The sequence below is a fragment of the Zophobas morio genome, unplaced genomic scaffold (genome assembly GCF_036711695.1).
Source record: "Zophobas morio isolate AGI-343-1 ecotype UQ-CSIRO unplaced genomic scaffold, CSIRO_AGI_Zmor_V1 ptg000058l, whole genome shotgun sequence".
NCBI classification, from domain to species: Eukaryota; Metazoa; Arthropoda; class Insecta; order Coleoptera; family Tenebrionidae; genus Zophobas; species Zophobas morio.
In genome coordinates, this window is record NW_026972163.1 from 5,130,458 (window position 1) to 5,148,252 (window position 17,795).

Genomic DNA, 17,795 nt, shown 5'->3' on the forward strand with positions numbered 1-17,795 from the left:
GTAGAGAGTATTGTTTTATTGATCTTCATCAACTACGTGCAGTATGAAAGCTTCTTCTACCTCCATATCTGAGTTTTCATTTGTTTTAGATTCATCAACGTCAACGCTGATGTTATCTTCGGCAATGTCGGCATCATTATCTAGATCATCTTGCAATTTGAGGATATTTCTCATTGTCATCCTCATAATCATAAATATTATTTTGCAATGATAAATTGTTTTTAATGTAACTTAGTTTAGCCACAGTCTGATTTATAAGCCGATTTCTTCTATTTGAATGTATAAAAAAGGATGTTGAAAACGATCTCTTATGACACTAGAACCAGAGCTTTGTGGACATTCACTCATTTCAACAACTTCTGCAGTTTCTCTAGTAAAACATCTTTTATTCACAATCATAGTGTAATATACACAGTTTCCCAACCTCCGTATAGGTTGGAAAATGATTTATTACTACCTTGGTCGGGAAGTTATTACTAACCTTGGTCGGGAAATTATTACTGACCTGAAACATCAAAAGTCATAACTGTCATCTAAAAATGATACCATTTAACATTTTTCGATTAGCAAATCAGAATTTCACTTTTGAAAAGGTAGGCAACCAGCTTTACTTGGGTGCATTTACAACAGTTTCTCGTATTAAATTATGTATTTTTTGAAAAGTGAGGTTAGATGGTTAGAATGGGTTAGAATACAAGAATAACAAATAACAAAATTACAGCATTTGAACTTAAACATTATTATTAGAATTAGAATGTCCAGTAAAGTGGAAATTGAAGGTGGCATTATCGTGGCCTGTAATGTTTAAAGAAATCCCCTGTTGCAAGTTTTCTCTTGAAAAATTGAATTTCTGAGTGGATGTTGATGGGCCAGGCAAATCAGGATTGTCAATGCAGCTGGAGTTTTCGGTAGATTTTGTTGATAGCATGTTTGCAATCTTAATCCGACTGTTTAAGGAAGTGTCCACATAGCCCTCTGCTACGGCACTTGACTTCCAACCTCCTAATTTTTTCACATCGCGGATGTCTCCCCCATTGTCCGCTACCAAAGTCGCAGCTGTGCGTCTAAAGTAGTGTCCTGTGTATGTATTCACGTTGTTTAAATTTAGATAAGTGGCAATTTTTTTGGGGAATTGTGCAATTGAATTGTGGCCATATGGTTGTTTTGTAGCTTTTCCCTGCCGCACTTGAAGGAAAAATCGCTTATTCTCCACCTTTGATGTAAGTTGAATATATTCTTTTATAATCCGCATCCAATCTTTCTCAATTATGATGAATGATCGTGGTTGGTATATTTTAGTATGAGGAATAAAAACGATTACTTTTTCTTCTTGTACATCCACATCTTTCTTATTCATTTTAAAGAATTCGTCGCTTCTACATGCCCCTGAGACTGAGACACCAATAATCAAAGCAGCCTGGAAAAATGAATAGTTTAATGCAAGAATTTTGGTTGTTACTTACAGTTTATACCTTATGGGGGAGAAACTCCAATGGGGCGTTTTTTAGGAACTTTTCCATATTTTCTTTTGTGAACACACTTGATTTTTTTGGCTGATAGCCAATGTTTTGTTGTTTCAAGAACGCTATTAATTTGGCGTTTTTCGAAATGTCAATATTATCCTTTATGTTCAAGGTGGCCCTCAACATTGAATAATGTGCCTATAGCGTCGAGGGCTTTTTGTCTTTTTCCAACTGGGCAAAATAAGCCAATATGACGTTTTCGGAGCCAATATTTGGAACGCCTTTATCATTACACCAGTCTCGATAAGCCCGGTAGGTTTTTTCGTACCGGTCTTTGCTTTTTACGAGTAACATATTCATCGTAACACTTTCCGCAGCCTCCCTTAGCTCTGGTGGAGTACACCCCATCTCGTTTTCCATATCACTGTCCATTTTATCAGAGAAAAACGCAAAGAAAAGTTTTCACAGCGGTTTTGTCTTATTTGACAGATAAAGTCACAACCAACTAAAGTTTCCATAGCCAACGTAGTTTAGATCTTTGATGGGCATAAACGGGGTCATTTTGGTGTTTATTTAAATAGTTGATTGTGAATAAAATAGTATACAAACCTCGTCGTGAAGGTACATTCCTACCTCTCGAGAAATAGTTGACCTCGACTACGTCTCGGTCAACTATCTTTTTCTCTCGAGAGGAATCATTACCTTCCCGACTCGGTATGTAATATACTATTAATCGCGTTTCTTTGAATATTGCTTAGCATCTGCTTAGCATGGACTTGGAACATTTTAGTAGGTGTATCGCCATCTTATGAAATTTTTTGCGTATTTGCCGTTGCAAAAATTACATGTATAAACATTTTTATTATTTTTCTTTTTTACTGTGAAATATTCTCTTATATATTGTTTGTATTTGGCTAGTCTGCCCATTTTAACGAACATGCAGTATTGTTAAGTATTATAACATTTATAAGCACATTCCCGCGCGAAAGGGAATACTAATTTAATGTTTCCTTGGACTCTGAGCCTGAAAGTTGTTTTGAATGAATCCATATGAGGCCAAAGTGTACTAAAGATGAAAATAATGACTTCATTTGTAGTAACTTTCAGTCCCTTGTATTTTGTTCTGTAAGTAGCAAGTACTTTTAATTAATTTGAATCAAAGTATCGCTTTAACTGCGACGAATAAATTTATTTTAGTGAATGCGTGTACAGATTTTTTTAATCTCATAGAAAATGTTTCTTGTTACAGAGAAAACCTGATTCTTTGCTTTGGAATGTATCCAGAATTTTAGGTATTACTCTGGTGAGTAAAATGTAAAAAACAAATACTGACAATTATTCGATTTATTGAAACAAGAGAATAACACTGAAATTAATGTTTGGTAGCTGCGTGCTGTAAAAAACTTTTTATCTGAGGTACTGTTCTGCCTTGTAATTCTGGATTTAGTTCTAAGACTCTTCTACACTCTTCACCCGAAGGATAAGTTTTCTGATTGATGTAATTTAAAAAAACCTCTCTTACAATGGCTTTCTGCGGCGTGGTCCATCGCTTTCGTTGTTGGGGTCTCTCTAACAAATTTATGAGAATACATTGCAACTATATTGTACCGTGAAAGGTGACTTACTTCGATAGTAAACGTTTTTATGTACGATCGACCAATAATAAATTAATTTTGGACCTCATTCCCGGGCGTAAACTTAGTCTTTTCGGCCCTCGGGCGATAATGAGTCGATTATTGCCCGCTGACAAAATTTTCATTTACAAAAAAAATCGAAATGAAAATTTGTTATTTATTTATTAACATGGAGAGTTATATCTATTTTACATTCGTTGCAGTTGTTAATATTGAAGCCACAAGGAATGCTGTTGACAAATTCGTTGCTGGAGGACCCTTTACTGGTTGAAGGGACGACAGCATCTCCGCCTATCAACACCTGTTTCGCTATTTTCATTTTATTGTTTAAAGAATCTTCAATGTAAGACTCGGCTACCACTGACGACTTCCATCCTCCATGGCGCTTTATATCTATCAAGTCTGCACCTTCATTAGCCAAAATGGTGGCGGACGATCGACGAAGACAGTGTCCGGTGTAGGTACACGTATCTGGTAATTTCAAAAATGTTGCTACTTTTTTGGGAACCTGGCCCAGAATATTTTTGCCAACAACTTGGGACGTACATTTCCCATTTTTATAAAAAACGAAGAGTCGACCGTGTTTCGTATGTGACGGCCTCAGAGACAGGTATTTTCTAAACAATTGTAGAAAATTCACTGTTATTTCTTCATTATTCAGAACAGTAAATATTCTATCAATTTTGTTCTTCGTGTTTCTAACTTTCACAATTAGGGCGGATCCTACATCGTCAATATCATCAAGGGTCATTTGGCATAATTCTTCCCTCCGGCATGCCCCAGCAATACCAAAAATTACAGCTACCTGCAATTGTAAAAATACAATAAACATCAAAAATTTGACTTTTTGCTCACTTTTATCATCAAAAAATTTTCGTCCGGAGCTTCCACAAACAATTTAATAATTCCTTCCCTGGTAAGTATTTTGGATTTCTTAGGTTTATATCCTTCACTCTGTCGCTTGAGAAAGGCAAATAATTTTTTGAATTGACTTATATCAATGTTTTCTTTTGCTACCAAATTGGCTCGGATCATTGATTACTTTGACCAGAGCGATGACGGTTTATACCTACACTTTGCACAGTTCGTCAAAATATACTAGCGTACTATCTTCAGTTGCAGCTTGAAGATTATTGTCTTTACACCACTTTACAAACTCATTGTAGGTCCGTCTTTTCATATAATGCTCTAGATTTCGCCGGTAAAAGATTCAAAGTAATTTTCTTCGCTTGCTCTTCTATTGATGTGACACAATCGTCTTCATCCATACTCTTATTTGGTCACTTCCGCACTTTTAAAAGCAAAACACCAAACGTGAACGCGTTTTCAAAGTTTTTTTTGTTGATAGGTGTTGCTTTAGTTACGAGGATTTGTTACCTCAATGATAAATTGATTTCAGTAGAAGGGAAGGTTTCTTTTAATTATTTTGTGTTTCAAACAAAAAAATGTCGATCGTACATAAAATGATATTTATTTCATGACAGTGGCGTGTATTTGAAATTAAAAAAAAAAAGTAAAATAAGTCAAACATCCTTTAAAAATACGGCGCTACTGAATTAAAACCCAAGCGTGCAGCGACTTGTCTCCACACACACTGAGTTTATCCCCACGCAGTTATAACATAACTGTGCATGCTAAAAATCAAGACAATTTTGATTCCAGCACACTTGACTGCACATGCCACATTCTTCTCCACACACTAGTAGTTTTAACTGTACCCCGTGGCACGTACAGTCAAGCCTTGGCTTTCCCCTCTCTGTGTGTGTTTGCCTTTCGATCAGAAAATTTTAGGGAATTTTATCGCAAAAACGAAAGAACTTTTATTAAGGTGATGTTGAGTTTATGGCATGAGCTTCTCATGTCCAATTTCCCGTTTCTTTTTTGACATACCTTTCAAAAACAGTCTATATTTAATTTTATCAGTTGATTTATGATCAAGTTTTTTGCCAAAATTAGCGTTTTTTCAACCCAGCGTTTTTTGTACACACTTCCGAAAACGAAAATCAAACGGAGTATTCGAACAATTTATTTTTTGAAACCGCGTGATCCGAAATCACTGACTCTATTGGTAGTCCTAGATTTTTAGTTGAAATTCGTATAATGACATTTTTTATAATCTCCGGTTGTCAGGTGTCGAGATTGACAGATTACTGACATTTTTAGACTTAAATTTAAAATATCCCAGTAATTCGATCACAATTAAAATGGTCTTCACATTGGGGGAAGATATTTTTGTTGTAATAGCCTATTACCGAAATGGCATATATGCGGAAGGCGTGGGTTGGCAGTATTCTGTAAACCAAACGTACCATCAATTTGAAGCAAATTTCCCCGAATGTGTTACCACTCTTCTTATATTTAGTCAGCATTGTTTTCGAGTGGTAGAACGGTATTTAAGTACCGGCAATTTACTACGGGGAAAATCCCCTGGTAGATCTTCGATCACCACGAACGAAGTGATAGAGGATGTTACTGTGAGGATGGGAAGAACTCCTCGAAAGTCAATAAGGAAACTTTCCTTCCAAACAGGTTTGATCCTTGCCCTACTTCCTACTTTTTATGTTTGTCTTTAGTTGAGAGCTCCAAACATTTACCTTTAATGATTCTATCGCACCATTTCCTTGTTTTATAGGCATAACCTATGGGACTTATCAAAGTATTTTGAGGAAAAAATTGAAGTTTCCTTTGTACAAAATTTCTTTAGTAAAGCCTTGAAACTCCCTGACTTTCCGCGAAGAATAAATTTTTGCAATTATTTCAATGAAACCATAAATGACGACGAAACCCTTAACAGAGCTTTCCTTTTTAGATGAGGTTTGGTTCTTTCTCGATGGGTAACGTCAACTCACAAAACTACAGTATATGGTCAAACGAAAATCCCCACGGGGTAGTGTCTAGATTTTTATTATACCTGCATCATAATCCTTGATTAAAACACGCAGATGCGTGAGCAATCGGGCCTTTAACATAGCAGTGTTTTAAAGTCGTCTAGGCAACAATAATTATTATCAATAAAAAAGGAGGTACTAATTTTTATACCCCGTTGTTTTAAACTGATTACCTACTATTTGTTAATTGAAAACTTGTAGTAACGTCTGCATTTTCACTGTTTGGTTGAAATTCCATAGGTGTTGATGAAGTTGATTCAGCAACAGATGTGTTAAGAACACCAGCAATGCGTTTGGAAACAACTATTTTGTTTGAAGTGGATTCTTCAATATTGCCACTAGCCACGCTCGAAGATTTTCACTTTAATTGACGTTTCAGCTCATTCACGCTCACTCAACTATTTGCTATGGTCGTAGCCGAACTTCGTCTAAAAGCATGACCGGTGTGTTTCTCAGCGTCTGGGAGATTCAGAAAATGGGCTACATGAAAAAGACATTTTCACATTTTCAAAAGTATTAATTCCAGCGACTTGCTTCCTGCATTTTCCATTGGCATACTTCAAAAACACTATCTGTAGTTAGATTTTTTGGACGGAGTGACAGATATTTGTTGATTAACTTGACATACAATATGTCAGAATCATCAATAATCGCAAAATTTTCGGCCTTTTTCCGTCTAAGATGGATGAATAGTGATTAATAAAGCAGAACCCTCTCTCTTAATGTCAGACATGCGCAAATTATAGACTTCATATCTTCTACATGATCCAAATATAGCACAAATAGCTACAACCTGAAAAGCAATAGCATTGATTAACAGATTTAAATGTGTTTTAAGTTGGTACTTACTTTCAAAAACAAGAACGTATCATCTGGGGCTTCGGTAAAAAATGTACGTAACTTTTTTGCTGGAAATACTAACTCATAGCCTTTGTTAATTCCTTTCGTAAAAGTGTGGAGTTTATGAAAGTCAGCTAAATTAATTCCTTTTTTAATTCTCAACATTGTCTGTAATTTTGAGTGAATGCACCAAAGTGATGACGATTTATATTGACTTGATTGGAAAATTAGTGATTAAAATTTAATTAACTACCGTTTTACCATTGCATTCATGTAAGCAAGCATCTCTGTTTCATCCACAATGTCGAAATTTTTTCTTGCCATCCATTTCACTAATATGTCGTATTCTTTATAGTAGGCAACCTTGGATTTCTCAGGAATTAATCTTAATTCTGCTTGTTCTGCCAATTTTTTAATATCTTCATTCATACTATTTTTTTTTTTTTTGTATTTCGAGACTAGTAGACGTAACAAATAAGAAGAAGAGATTGATGTCTTCTACCTCGACAGTTTCGCAGTTTAGTTTACCGCTTTTTCAAGACGTCTGCAAGTTGTGAGATTACATTAAATTATATTTAAATTATAATATATGACTTGCTCAATTATATACAAATAATAATTGAGTAAGTCATATATCATCATTTAAAAGTACAACATAATAAATATAAAAAAGCAGATGAAACAAATAACATCTAGGTAAACAACTACAAGAAAAAAAAATCAGTACTAATTCGATAACTATTTTTTCAGTAGTTTCATCATTTTCGTTGCTACTGCCGTCATACATAGCATTCAGTCGTCGTAGCTTTTGAGGAGGACAATAGACATTTAAGTTATTTTCCGAATCATTACTAACAAAAGATTCGTCAGAGTCAGAATCAGCCAAGGATATAATAAATGATGGCATATCGTCAACAGAAAAATCCCCCATTAGCTTTTTCCAATCAGCCTTAATAAGATTTTCTCAGTGCCTAACACTTTTCATCCACATATCTTGCGTATAACCGTCCAAGGCTTCTTTCCACAAATTAGACACTCTGTCTTTGGTGGGAGCTCGTACACGAACATGTTTGTTATAATACGATTTGCAAAACCCCACACCATTTCAATTGGATTATATTGACAATGGTATGGGGCTAAACGCAATACATTATAATTTTTCCTTGCGAAGATTTCATCAATATAATATTTTTGGCTCTGCTTGGCGTCGTCTAGGTCGCAAATTCCAAAGATCTTTTTTCTTCATTGAAATGTCAAAATTAATGTTTTGGTCCTTCAGCCATTTAATATATGTATAATTAATTTTGAAGAGTTTGAAATAGGGTCGAATTCTGTATCTTAACCTTTTAATAAGGGATCCGTTTGTTAAAGGCTTTATCGTAAAGGAAATGTGAAAGTGAATCCTTAAGGCTCTACCACACCTCAAGAAAATTTCTATTTTAAAAGATATGCAACTTGTAAAACACCCATGCTACCTCGTTATGACAGCTGCCACTCATCTCTAAGGGTTAAAATCGTTCACTTCGTTTACAATAATTAACTAGTTTTATTACTGTTATTGTCAGCGGGGGAAGTGTATCCCAGCTTGCAGGTGGAGCAGAGTAAGGAACTAAAATATTTATCTACTATGAAAGAAAACAAACAATATTTCTTAGCTTACGTTCGAGAAGTAAAAACGCAAAAACACGTCTACTGGTATATAAAAATTGCCATTTTGTAATATTAGTTTCAAAAGTTTTGGGCGATATTTGACAGGTGTATAACGTCATCGATAATTTTTTAAATAGCACCTCCTACCTTTTTTTAGCATAAAGTCCCTTGAAAGAGAATTTTTGATATGCGGTTTAACCTAATTTACTGTCATAAGAAAAGAAAAAAGCCAAATGTGTGTTTTAAAATAAATTAATAAAATCATTGTCAGAGACTGTTGAGATCTTTACTCGCAATACACACAACAAAAAAATGCTTGTTCATATATATAATTCCGACCATAATTCTTCCTCTTATTTTTAAATTCCTGTTTCCATAAAAATTCGTACATGTTGGGCATATTCTGTAAGTAGGTAGAAAAGTAAAATCTTATTCTCTATTGCATCCCTGAGGAGAAATTTGGGCGTTAGTTGGACTTTATGTAAAGGGACGAACGGATGTTTTTATTACGATAGTATACGCTAATAGAAAAGGAACGCTTACGTTTACCATTGTGTCAAGAGAGATGGAATCTATTGTACATAATCTTAAATTTTCACAATATCGGTATTGTTGGTGTGACGTAATTGGGAGATTTTTAAACTTAACTTTTGTTAGTTTATTAACGAGTGGACTAAAATTATCCGGAAAAATTTTGTTACTCAAGTTAAAAAAGTATTTACAATAAAGCAATTTTATTAACAAAAACAACAATATTTAGACTTTCAAAAACTAATATTACAGTATTGAAAAAGGACCCTTTGCTTCAATTTTTCTTAATTTTCCCCTGACCTTTAACATCATCCTTTCGATGACGTCAAGGCCTACTTCCCGTAACATTTTTTTGATACGAAGTTTCCAGACTTCTGGTGGATTTGGCTTCCCATCCTTCAGCGTAGACCATTGAAGCTAAAATACCCCAAAAATCTTCTATTACATTAGGATTTACACTTTTGGGTACAAAATTGTACCTCTGTCATGCAACCATTCTTGTGTGTTTTTGGCATAATGTGACGATGCCAAGTCTGGACAAAACACATAGTTATTATCAGAATGATATGTATTAATAAAATCATTGACAATTGGCAAAGATTCATTTTGATAAACGTCGGCGCTGATGGCTGGACCAGTCGAATCTCTGATGACAGGCTCTGAAATTCCATTCTCAGAAATTATCACCCACACTAAAACTTTTTTTTCAAATTTTGCTTTGGCCTTGAATTTTATGTTATCAGGAACATTTTCTTTGTTGCGAGTGTAAAACCCATCATTTCGTGGCATGTTGTTATGTGTAAAGGTGAAATATTTTTCATCGTCCATTACGATTGATTTATTGCCCTTCAAAATATCTTTTTCGCCAGCCGTCTTAAAAGATGTCACTTTTAACGTCAATTTTGGACGGAAAACTTGACGTTTTTGTGAGAGTAAAAAAAAGTTGCGTTACTAAAGTAACAACGTCATTTTTGCCTTTTTAATCCTAGCATTAATTTTTTTTTTAATCCTAGCCTTAAAAAGTTTTCAATTGTTTTATTTTGAGAATGAAATGCTATTAATATTTTCCAATTTTATTATTAACTTACATTGTTATTAATTATTTAAATTTTAAAATTAATATTGAATGTACAATAAGAACAACTGCGATTGATTTGGATTAAAGATTTTCCGTCACTATTATCATTTTTCATGCGGTCAGTAATAATATTTTGCGCTAACACTTCTACCGCTCCTGCTGTCTGGTTGGTCACAGTGTCAAAATTCAGGTTTACTGCTCCCACATTCCTACTTATTCCGTCTTCACGTGTGATCATTCTATTCGTAGTTCCACTACTTGTACCTGATTCTTCTAGGTTTACTTCGCTCACATTCCTATTCGTTGCGTCTTCATGTATTTTACTTGTGGTTTCACTACTTGTACCTGGTTCTTCCAAACGAAAAATTTTTTTTGCTACATCTTTTTTGTGTTTAAGAGACTCTTCTATGTAACCTTCGGCTACACTGTCAGATTTCCACCCACCGTGCCTCTTGAGGGACGTAATATCACCGCCAGAATCCACAAAAAGCGTGGCAGAAGTCCGACGTAGGCAATGTCCGCTGTGTTCTTTAAAGTTTTCTAGCTTTAAATATTTGGCTACTTCTTGGGGTACACCACTAATTTTATGAATGCCAACTACTTGTCGATGGCACATTCCGTCGACATATTTAATAAAAAACCGACCTTCATTAAACATTTTTGGACGAAGCGCAACATACTTTTCGTAAAATTTCAAATACTTTTCCCCCATAACCGTAAATGATCTGGGTTTTTTCGTTTTGGTATCAGGAATTTTTACCAATAAACCTGCTTTAATATTTTCAATATCTTCAGTTTTTATTTGTAATAGTTCGTGACACCGACAAGCTCCGCTAACGCCAAAGATTACAACAATCTGAAAAAAATTCGTAAAATAAATATAAGCTCTTCATTAGGTTATAAACATACTTTCATCATCAGGAATTTGAAATCCGGAGCCGTGTCTAAGAAAACTTCTATTTGTTCATTAGTTAAAACCCTTGATTTCTTTGGAACGTATCCTTCTCCTTGTTTCTTTATAAACGCTTTTAATTTTGAATACTTTCCGATTTCTATGCCATTTTTTATATTTAAAGTTGCTTTCACCATGGAATACTGCGACCACAGTGTGGATGACTTCATTTTTGTAGCCAATTCGGAAAAATATACCAATAGGACGTTCTCAGAATAAGTTTGAATCTTTTTCCCTTCGCACCATTTGATGAAGCGGGTATACGCGCACTCATACACTTCGCGCGATTTTGTTGGTAACAAGTTCAGTACCACGTTTTGTGCTTCTTCTAGCACATCGGGAGGTAACTCTTCTTCAGGATTCATTATTAACACTGCAAACGTTTTCACAAAACAATGGTATGTAAGCAAACAAAAAAAGCCTTGACGACGTGGATACCAGACTACTTTGCAGATTGATTCATTTCTGCTCGATATTATTGTTATCAATATTTTGTATTTTTGAGATTTACTTTTTGGCTGGCGAAAAAGTAGTATGTTTCATTCGGATTAAAAGTCAGTTTTTGACTCGCAATTTTGCATCCGCTCGGCTTCGCTTCGCTCCGCCTCGCAAATGCAAAATTTGCTCGTCGCAAAAAATGGCACTTTTAATCCTAATAAAACAATCTACTATTTTTCTCCAACCGTCATAAAAGCATGACGTTTTTTGACTGTCAGGGATCTCTAAGGTTAACGTTTTCTTTACTGAGATAATAAAAGATGGCATCCTAGCAACAAACAAGTCATTTTTATTATCTTAGGAGCTAAAGTGTTACTTTTACTCCTGCCGTGGAACTAGCAGGAAGAGTTGCTGAAGATCTGCAAAAAGTAATGTCTATTTTAACACCCTTAGGTACGTTTCCTCAGCCTAACAAAATCATTAGGCTTGGAAGCAAGAAACCTAACGTAAAGAGGCCACTAAAAATTATCTACGACTCTGAGTCTGTGGCAAGAGAAATTTTAAGGTCAAATAAGTCTAATCCCAACAGGGAATATCATTTTCGTCCTGACCTAACCGTATTGCAACGAGATTACAATAATCGAGTGAGAAAAGAATATCTTGATAGAACTGCTAATGGAGAATCTGATATTGTTTTGAAGTACAAGAATAATTGCCCGTTTATTGCTAAACAAAATGTAAAAGGAGGTCCATCAAAAAAGTAGTTCATTTTTATTATCACAATGTGGGTGGGATGCGAAGCAGACTTAAGGAGTTTTCTCTTAATGCTAACTCTAGTGTTTATGACATAATTATTATAACAGAAACTTGGTTATTCGATGAAATATCAAATGAAGAATTGCAACTAAGTAATTATAATATTTATCGCACGGATCGGGATTTGAAGAGAACCATGAAATCAAGAGGTGGGGGTGTGATGGTTGCTGTTAATAAGAGTTTAAATTATAATAATTATAATTAATAATAATATAAATAATTGCTGGGGATTATAATCTCGCTCATTGTGTATGGGAAAACAACAAAGTAAACTTAGATTTGCTGGGTAACTCGAAGGATTATTATGATGTCATTAATGCAACCTACTCTTTTTTAAATTTGCTACAAGTTAACGAAATTCCAAATAATAGAAACGTTTTCTTGGATTTAATCTTTACAAATATCACGGATATAAAAGTCTGCGCTGCCATTGATTCGATTCTCCCGGAAACTTATCATCATATCCCATATCATTGGTCAGTCTACTCATTATATGATTTTTAAAATGTTACTTCTGAATATGTAAGTTTTGATTTTGCAAATGGTGATTATCATTTTCTCAATGAATTTATTGCTTCTGTGGATTGGAAAATTCTTTTTGACGGTCTTGAATTTGAGGTGATGGTTTCTACCTTTTGTAATATTATTTTCACTGGCATTGAAAAATACATTCATAAAAAAACTATTAAATATTGTTCTAGTTCTTTTCCTAAATGGTTTAATAAAGAATTAATAGATTTGTGTCGTGATAAAAAGGTTGCTCATTCAACCTACATTAAATCGGGAAAATATGCGGACTATTTACATTTTAAAACGTTGAGAAGTCGATGTAAAGATCTTAGCGTACGTCTTTATAACTTGTATCTTGTAAATGTAAATAATAGTATTACAGATAATCCGAAATATTTTTGGAAATTCGTTAATGATAGGAAAAAGTCTCGTGGCATTCCGAATGAAATGAGTCTTTTTCATACGTTTGCCAATGGTGGAGAAAATATCTCTAACTTATTCGCTAAATTCTTTTCATCAGTGTATGTTATTGATGACAATAGCAACTCAGACTTTAACTTCAGCCTTGACGGAGAAGTATGCGATAGTGGATTAAATGTAAATCTTGTTGAAATATTTGAATTAAAGTCTTCTTGCAATCCTGGTCCAGACGGAGTGCATAGTATTCTGATAAAAAACTGTGTTTTTTCAATCTCATTACCATTGTTTTTGTTATTTAAGACTTCTTTATCTTTAGGGAACTTTCCGACAATGTGGAAAAATAGCTTTGTAAGTCCCATCTTCAAATCAGGCAATCGGAATAAAATTGAGAATTTACCTCAGGTAGTTTTAGCCAATAAAAACGCTTTATTTTTAAAAATTCGACCAATCAGATTCATAGAAAAAAAATTATTTCGAAAATTTTTTTGGCGTAAAAAATTATCGCGATAATTTTTTTATGTCAATAAGTCAAATAACTCAAAACATTGTTGATTTATTTTGAACTGTCAGAATTAAATATAAAAGTACACTTATTATAATTATAGATACTATTAGAAGACGCCTTCGCTTGCAGCTCATTGGTTGCAGATACGACAGTGTTCGATTCCTTTTCTTGCAAACGCATTTTCTTAATGATTTGTTCATGGTGTTCTGTGTCAATTTCCAAATAAGGCGCCAGTGAACTAGTACTAGCATGACCTGTAATTTTTATAATTTGTTGTTCGTCAAGTCCAGATTTTGCCAGGTGTGACACAGCCGTAGCTCTGTTGGAGTGGTTGGTTATATTGATGTTACATACGTCTAAACCAATTTTTTCTGCTGCCAATTTGGTCCATTTTCCTGTTTCGTTCTTGCCTACAGGACAATTTTTGTACCATGGGGAGTTGTCGTTTTGCCATTGCGGATTCGGAGTTAAAAAAAATCTCTCCGTAGTAATATTTGTGGTCCGTTTTGACGAAAGTTTCTTGAACAATCTAAATAAAAAATAGATACCATGAAAACCGCAACTGGAGTTGTTTGGCTGTATGAAACCTACCTTACGGGACAAATATTTAGGTCGTCCTTGTTAGCAATTAACCATTTACTGTTGGCCAAGGGTTTTGCACCTCCTTGTGTAGTTTTTGAAAACACCGAATTGTATTCTATTCTGCCAGTTTCCTCTCCCTTATTATTTTTTTCAATTTTAAAGTAATGGAGTAGACAATTAGCCGCCTCCCCACCACGCCATGCAAGTTCATACGCTGAAATTTGGTAGAATTTCTTTTGTAAACCGGCTGGTGTGTCCTCGTTCCAAGCTGTCACCATTTTTCGTATTTCATCACCAGAAAGAACTGTGGAACTACTTCTTCTTTTTTTTAATGAACTTTGCAGTTTTTCGTTTAGCATCACGAGCCCTTCTTGCTTCGTTAAACGTTGAGTCAGAAAAAGGGTTGAACTTAATATTGTACTTGTAGTCGTACATTTCTTGGACTTCTTTGGCAACTACATTCCAAAGCGTCTTTACGACACACTCCTTATATTCCTCACCATTCTTACGCCTCATATTGTAGCCCCAATCTTTCAAAATGTTGGCGATTTCTTCAATGGATCTTTGATGGTCCAGTACATAATTTTTCTCCTGACAAAAGGCATTAAATTGTTTCCACGCAGATTTTTTTGATTTTTTTGTATTTTCTGGGATATTAGAATTAATAATTGCTTCATCAATAGTTTGAAAACAGGAACTTCCAAATCTCTTAGAAGTGCACATTTTTCTCGTACGTAAATTATTTTACTTTTAATAAAATTATTGTTTACGTGTCATTGCCATCGATACTAACTATATTGGCAACTTGATAGAACTGTTGAATATAATAAAGTGCCGTTCATCAACGGTGGTTCCTTCGGCAAATTCTCATATAAAATACCACACGCGATGGAAATATTCTCAGATAATTTTTCTTCTGAAGCACTCGTGTCTGCTGTTTAATTCCCTCCTGCTTCGCAGTCGGGAATTATTACAATAGCAGACACTCGTGCTTCATAAAAAAATTATCGATAATATTTCCATCCCTAGTGGTATTACTATTGATTATTGCACTCACATGTCACATGATGTCAACTGACCAATCAAACGCGTCAATATTTGTAAATTCAACCAATCAGCATACAATTACGTGATAATTGCACACTGTGCAATTACCACTACCGATAATTATCACTAGCCAGATGTGCCAACTATAAGATAAGCAAGTACCAGTTAATTGCAAAAAAAAACAAGAGGTTACTAACCAAATATTTAATTATGAAACTAAGAATTGTAATTAATTATGGTACAGTTGTAGTAATTTACAGGGGTTTGTGTGCTTGGTGAAGTAGTAACTATATTTTTAGACATTTGTACCAAAGCAGACGGTGCGCAATTTGTGGATTTGTTATTAGACTCTTCCATAGCCGTTGAGTTGGCGCGTAATTTGTCAATCATTTGATAATGATGATCTCCATCGAGCTGAAGGTATGGTTTGATGGAGAAAGTATTGGCATGACCGGTAATCTTTATAAGCTGTTCTTCACCGACTCCCGCTTTTGCAAGTTGCGACACTGCAGTTGACCGTAATGAATGATTACTAATCTTCTTTTTCTTTATGTCGATGCCTATTTCTTCTGCGGCGGTTCTTGTCCATTTCCCCATTTCATTCCTTCCAACGAGTGAATTTTTGAACCATCCTACAGAACTAGGTTCTCTCCATGCAGGATTTGGCGTTAAAAATAAACGATCGGTGGTTATATGTTTACCTCTCTTGCTCAGCATTTTTTTGTAGAGCCTTAAATAATAAAATAATTATTATTTTGTATTTGAAACAGTATTTAATTACCTAACAGGGCAAATTCTAGGATCTGTGGTGTTTGTTGCAAGCCATTTGCTGTCTGTTAATTTATGGCTACCTCCTTGAGCTGTTTTGGAAAAAATACAATTGTATTCTATTCGCCCCGTAGGCAAACCACAATTATCACTTTCTTCCTTAAAATGTTTGATAGTAACGTTAACACCTTCACATCCCCTCCAAGCTAATTCTAATCCAGCCACATAAAAAAACATTTTCTGTAAACCATCTGGCGTGTCTTCGTTATAAATCTTTAGAATCTTGTTGTATTCTTCTAGAGTCAAAATTGAGGAACTAGTTTTGCGTTTTTCCGGTTGTATTTGTAGGTTCCGGCGTTTTGCGTCGCGTGCATTTCTACTACCCTTGAATTCCAGGTCAACAAAAGGATCAAACTTTATACCAAATTTATTGAAATACAGTTCTTGCAACTGCTTTGCCGTTACATTCCACATCGTTTTTATTACTGCTTCTTTGTAGTCATTACCATCGACTTTTTTCATATTGTACCCCCAATCTTTGAGGATGAATGCTAGTTTTTCCGTGGAAGTGTTTCCATCAAAAACATATTTGCGTTCACCGCAAAACTTCTCAAATTGCCTCCAGATTGAATTTCGTGAGTTCTTCGTATTTAGCGGCGTAATGTTTGTAATAGAATCATCAATTTCTTTTGGCGTGTTACGACCAAAACGAAAATTGGACATGGTTTTTTAAACCCACACAAATTTTGCAAAATGGCTGTTCTTATTTACTTGCGTCGCCATAGTATCGCACACCAAACTACTTCGTAAATCATTATAAAATTATTTTTAAAATGTTTGTTCTTGCAATAATCTGTTGAATATATTGCGTGCATCACAATGAAATCGATAATTTTGAACAACAATAATCTCTCATGCTTGTTGCCTAAGAAAAATGCACTCGTGCTAAAGCACTCGTGCGTTTTCAATGCAACAAGCATTCGAGTTATTGTTGCTCAAAATTATCGATAACATTGCGATGCACTTAATATATTATAACTGATAATTATAGGGGGGTATGTAATCAGTCAGTAATACCAAAAATATTAGATTTTATTGTGGCCAAACAATTACAGTGGATTTCTTCGTCTCTTATTTCTGTTAAACAAAATGGTTTTTATAAAAGTAGATCAACATTAACTAATTTGATGGAATACTACTGCTATCTTAATGATGCTTTCTCTCGAAAACGACAAATAGATTCTTTATACGCAGATTTCTCAAAAGCGTTTGATAAAGTCAATCATAGGTTACTTATTTTTAAGATGACTAAATTAGGTTTCAGTGGGAAGACTATCGAGCGGCTAACATCGTTTTTATTTAATAGATCTCAGCAAGTTAAAATTGGTAATCATCTGTCTTCTCAATACTTTGCATTTTCTGGGGTACCACAAGGTTCACATTGTGGACCTATACTGTTTCAAATTTTCGTTAACGATTTGACAATTGGATTTCAGAACTCTAAATTTTTACTATATGCTGATGATCTGAAATTATTTAGAACTATTCAATCTGTTGATGATGCTTCAGTTTTTCAACTAGACCTAAATACTCTGCATAAATGGACAGTGAGCAATTTACTTCCGTTGAATTTGAAAAAATGCTGTATTATTTCTTTTTTTAATGTCAAATCA

General features: G+C 34.5%; 1 protein-coding gene across 1 annotated transcript; it reads right to left on the bottom strand.

The window, feature by feature from the left end:
- Window positions 1–15,543: 15,543 nt before the first annotated feature.
- LOC135143348 (uncharacterized) lies at window positions 15,544–17,140 on the bottom strand. Its single transcript, XM_064075204.1, has 2 exons — window positions 16,136–17,140; window positions 15,544–16,084 (listed from the first exon to the last, which is right to left on the bottom strand). The coding sequence occupies exons 1-2, from the start codon at window positions 16,843–16,845 to the stop codon at window positions 15,571–15,573; spliced, it is 1,224 nt and encodes a 407-aa protein (XP_063931274.1). The 5' UTR covers window positions 16,846–17,140; the 3' UTR covers window positions 15,544–15,570.
- Between the last annotated feature and the right edge of the window lie 655 nt (window positions 17,141–17,795).

Bases quoted from the DNA above. Each gene is read 5' to 3' on its own strand.
- LOC135143348 (XM_064075204.1), bottom strand. From the start codon at position 16,845: ATGTCCAATTTTCGTTTTGGTCGTAACACGCCAAAAGAAATTGATGAT. The intron at 16,085-16,135 runs GTAATTAAATAC...TTATTATTTAAG, and splicing joins CCTAGAATTTGCCCTGTTAG to GCTCTACAAAAAAATGCTGA.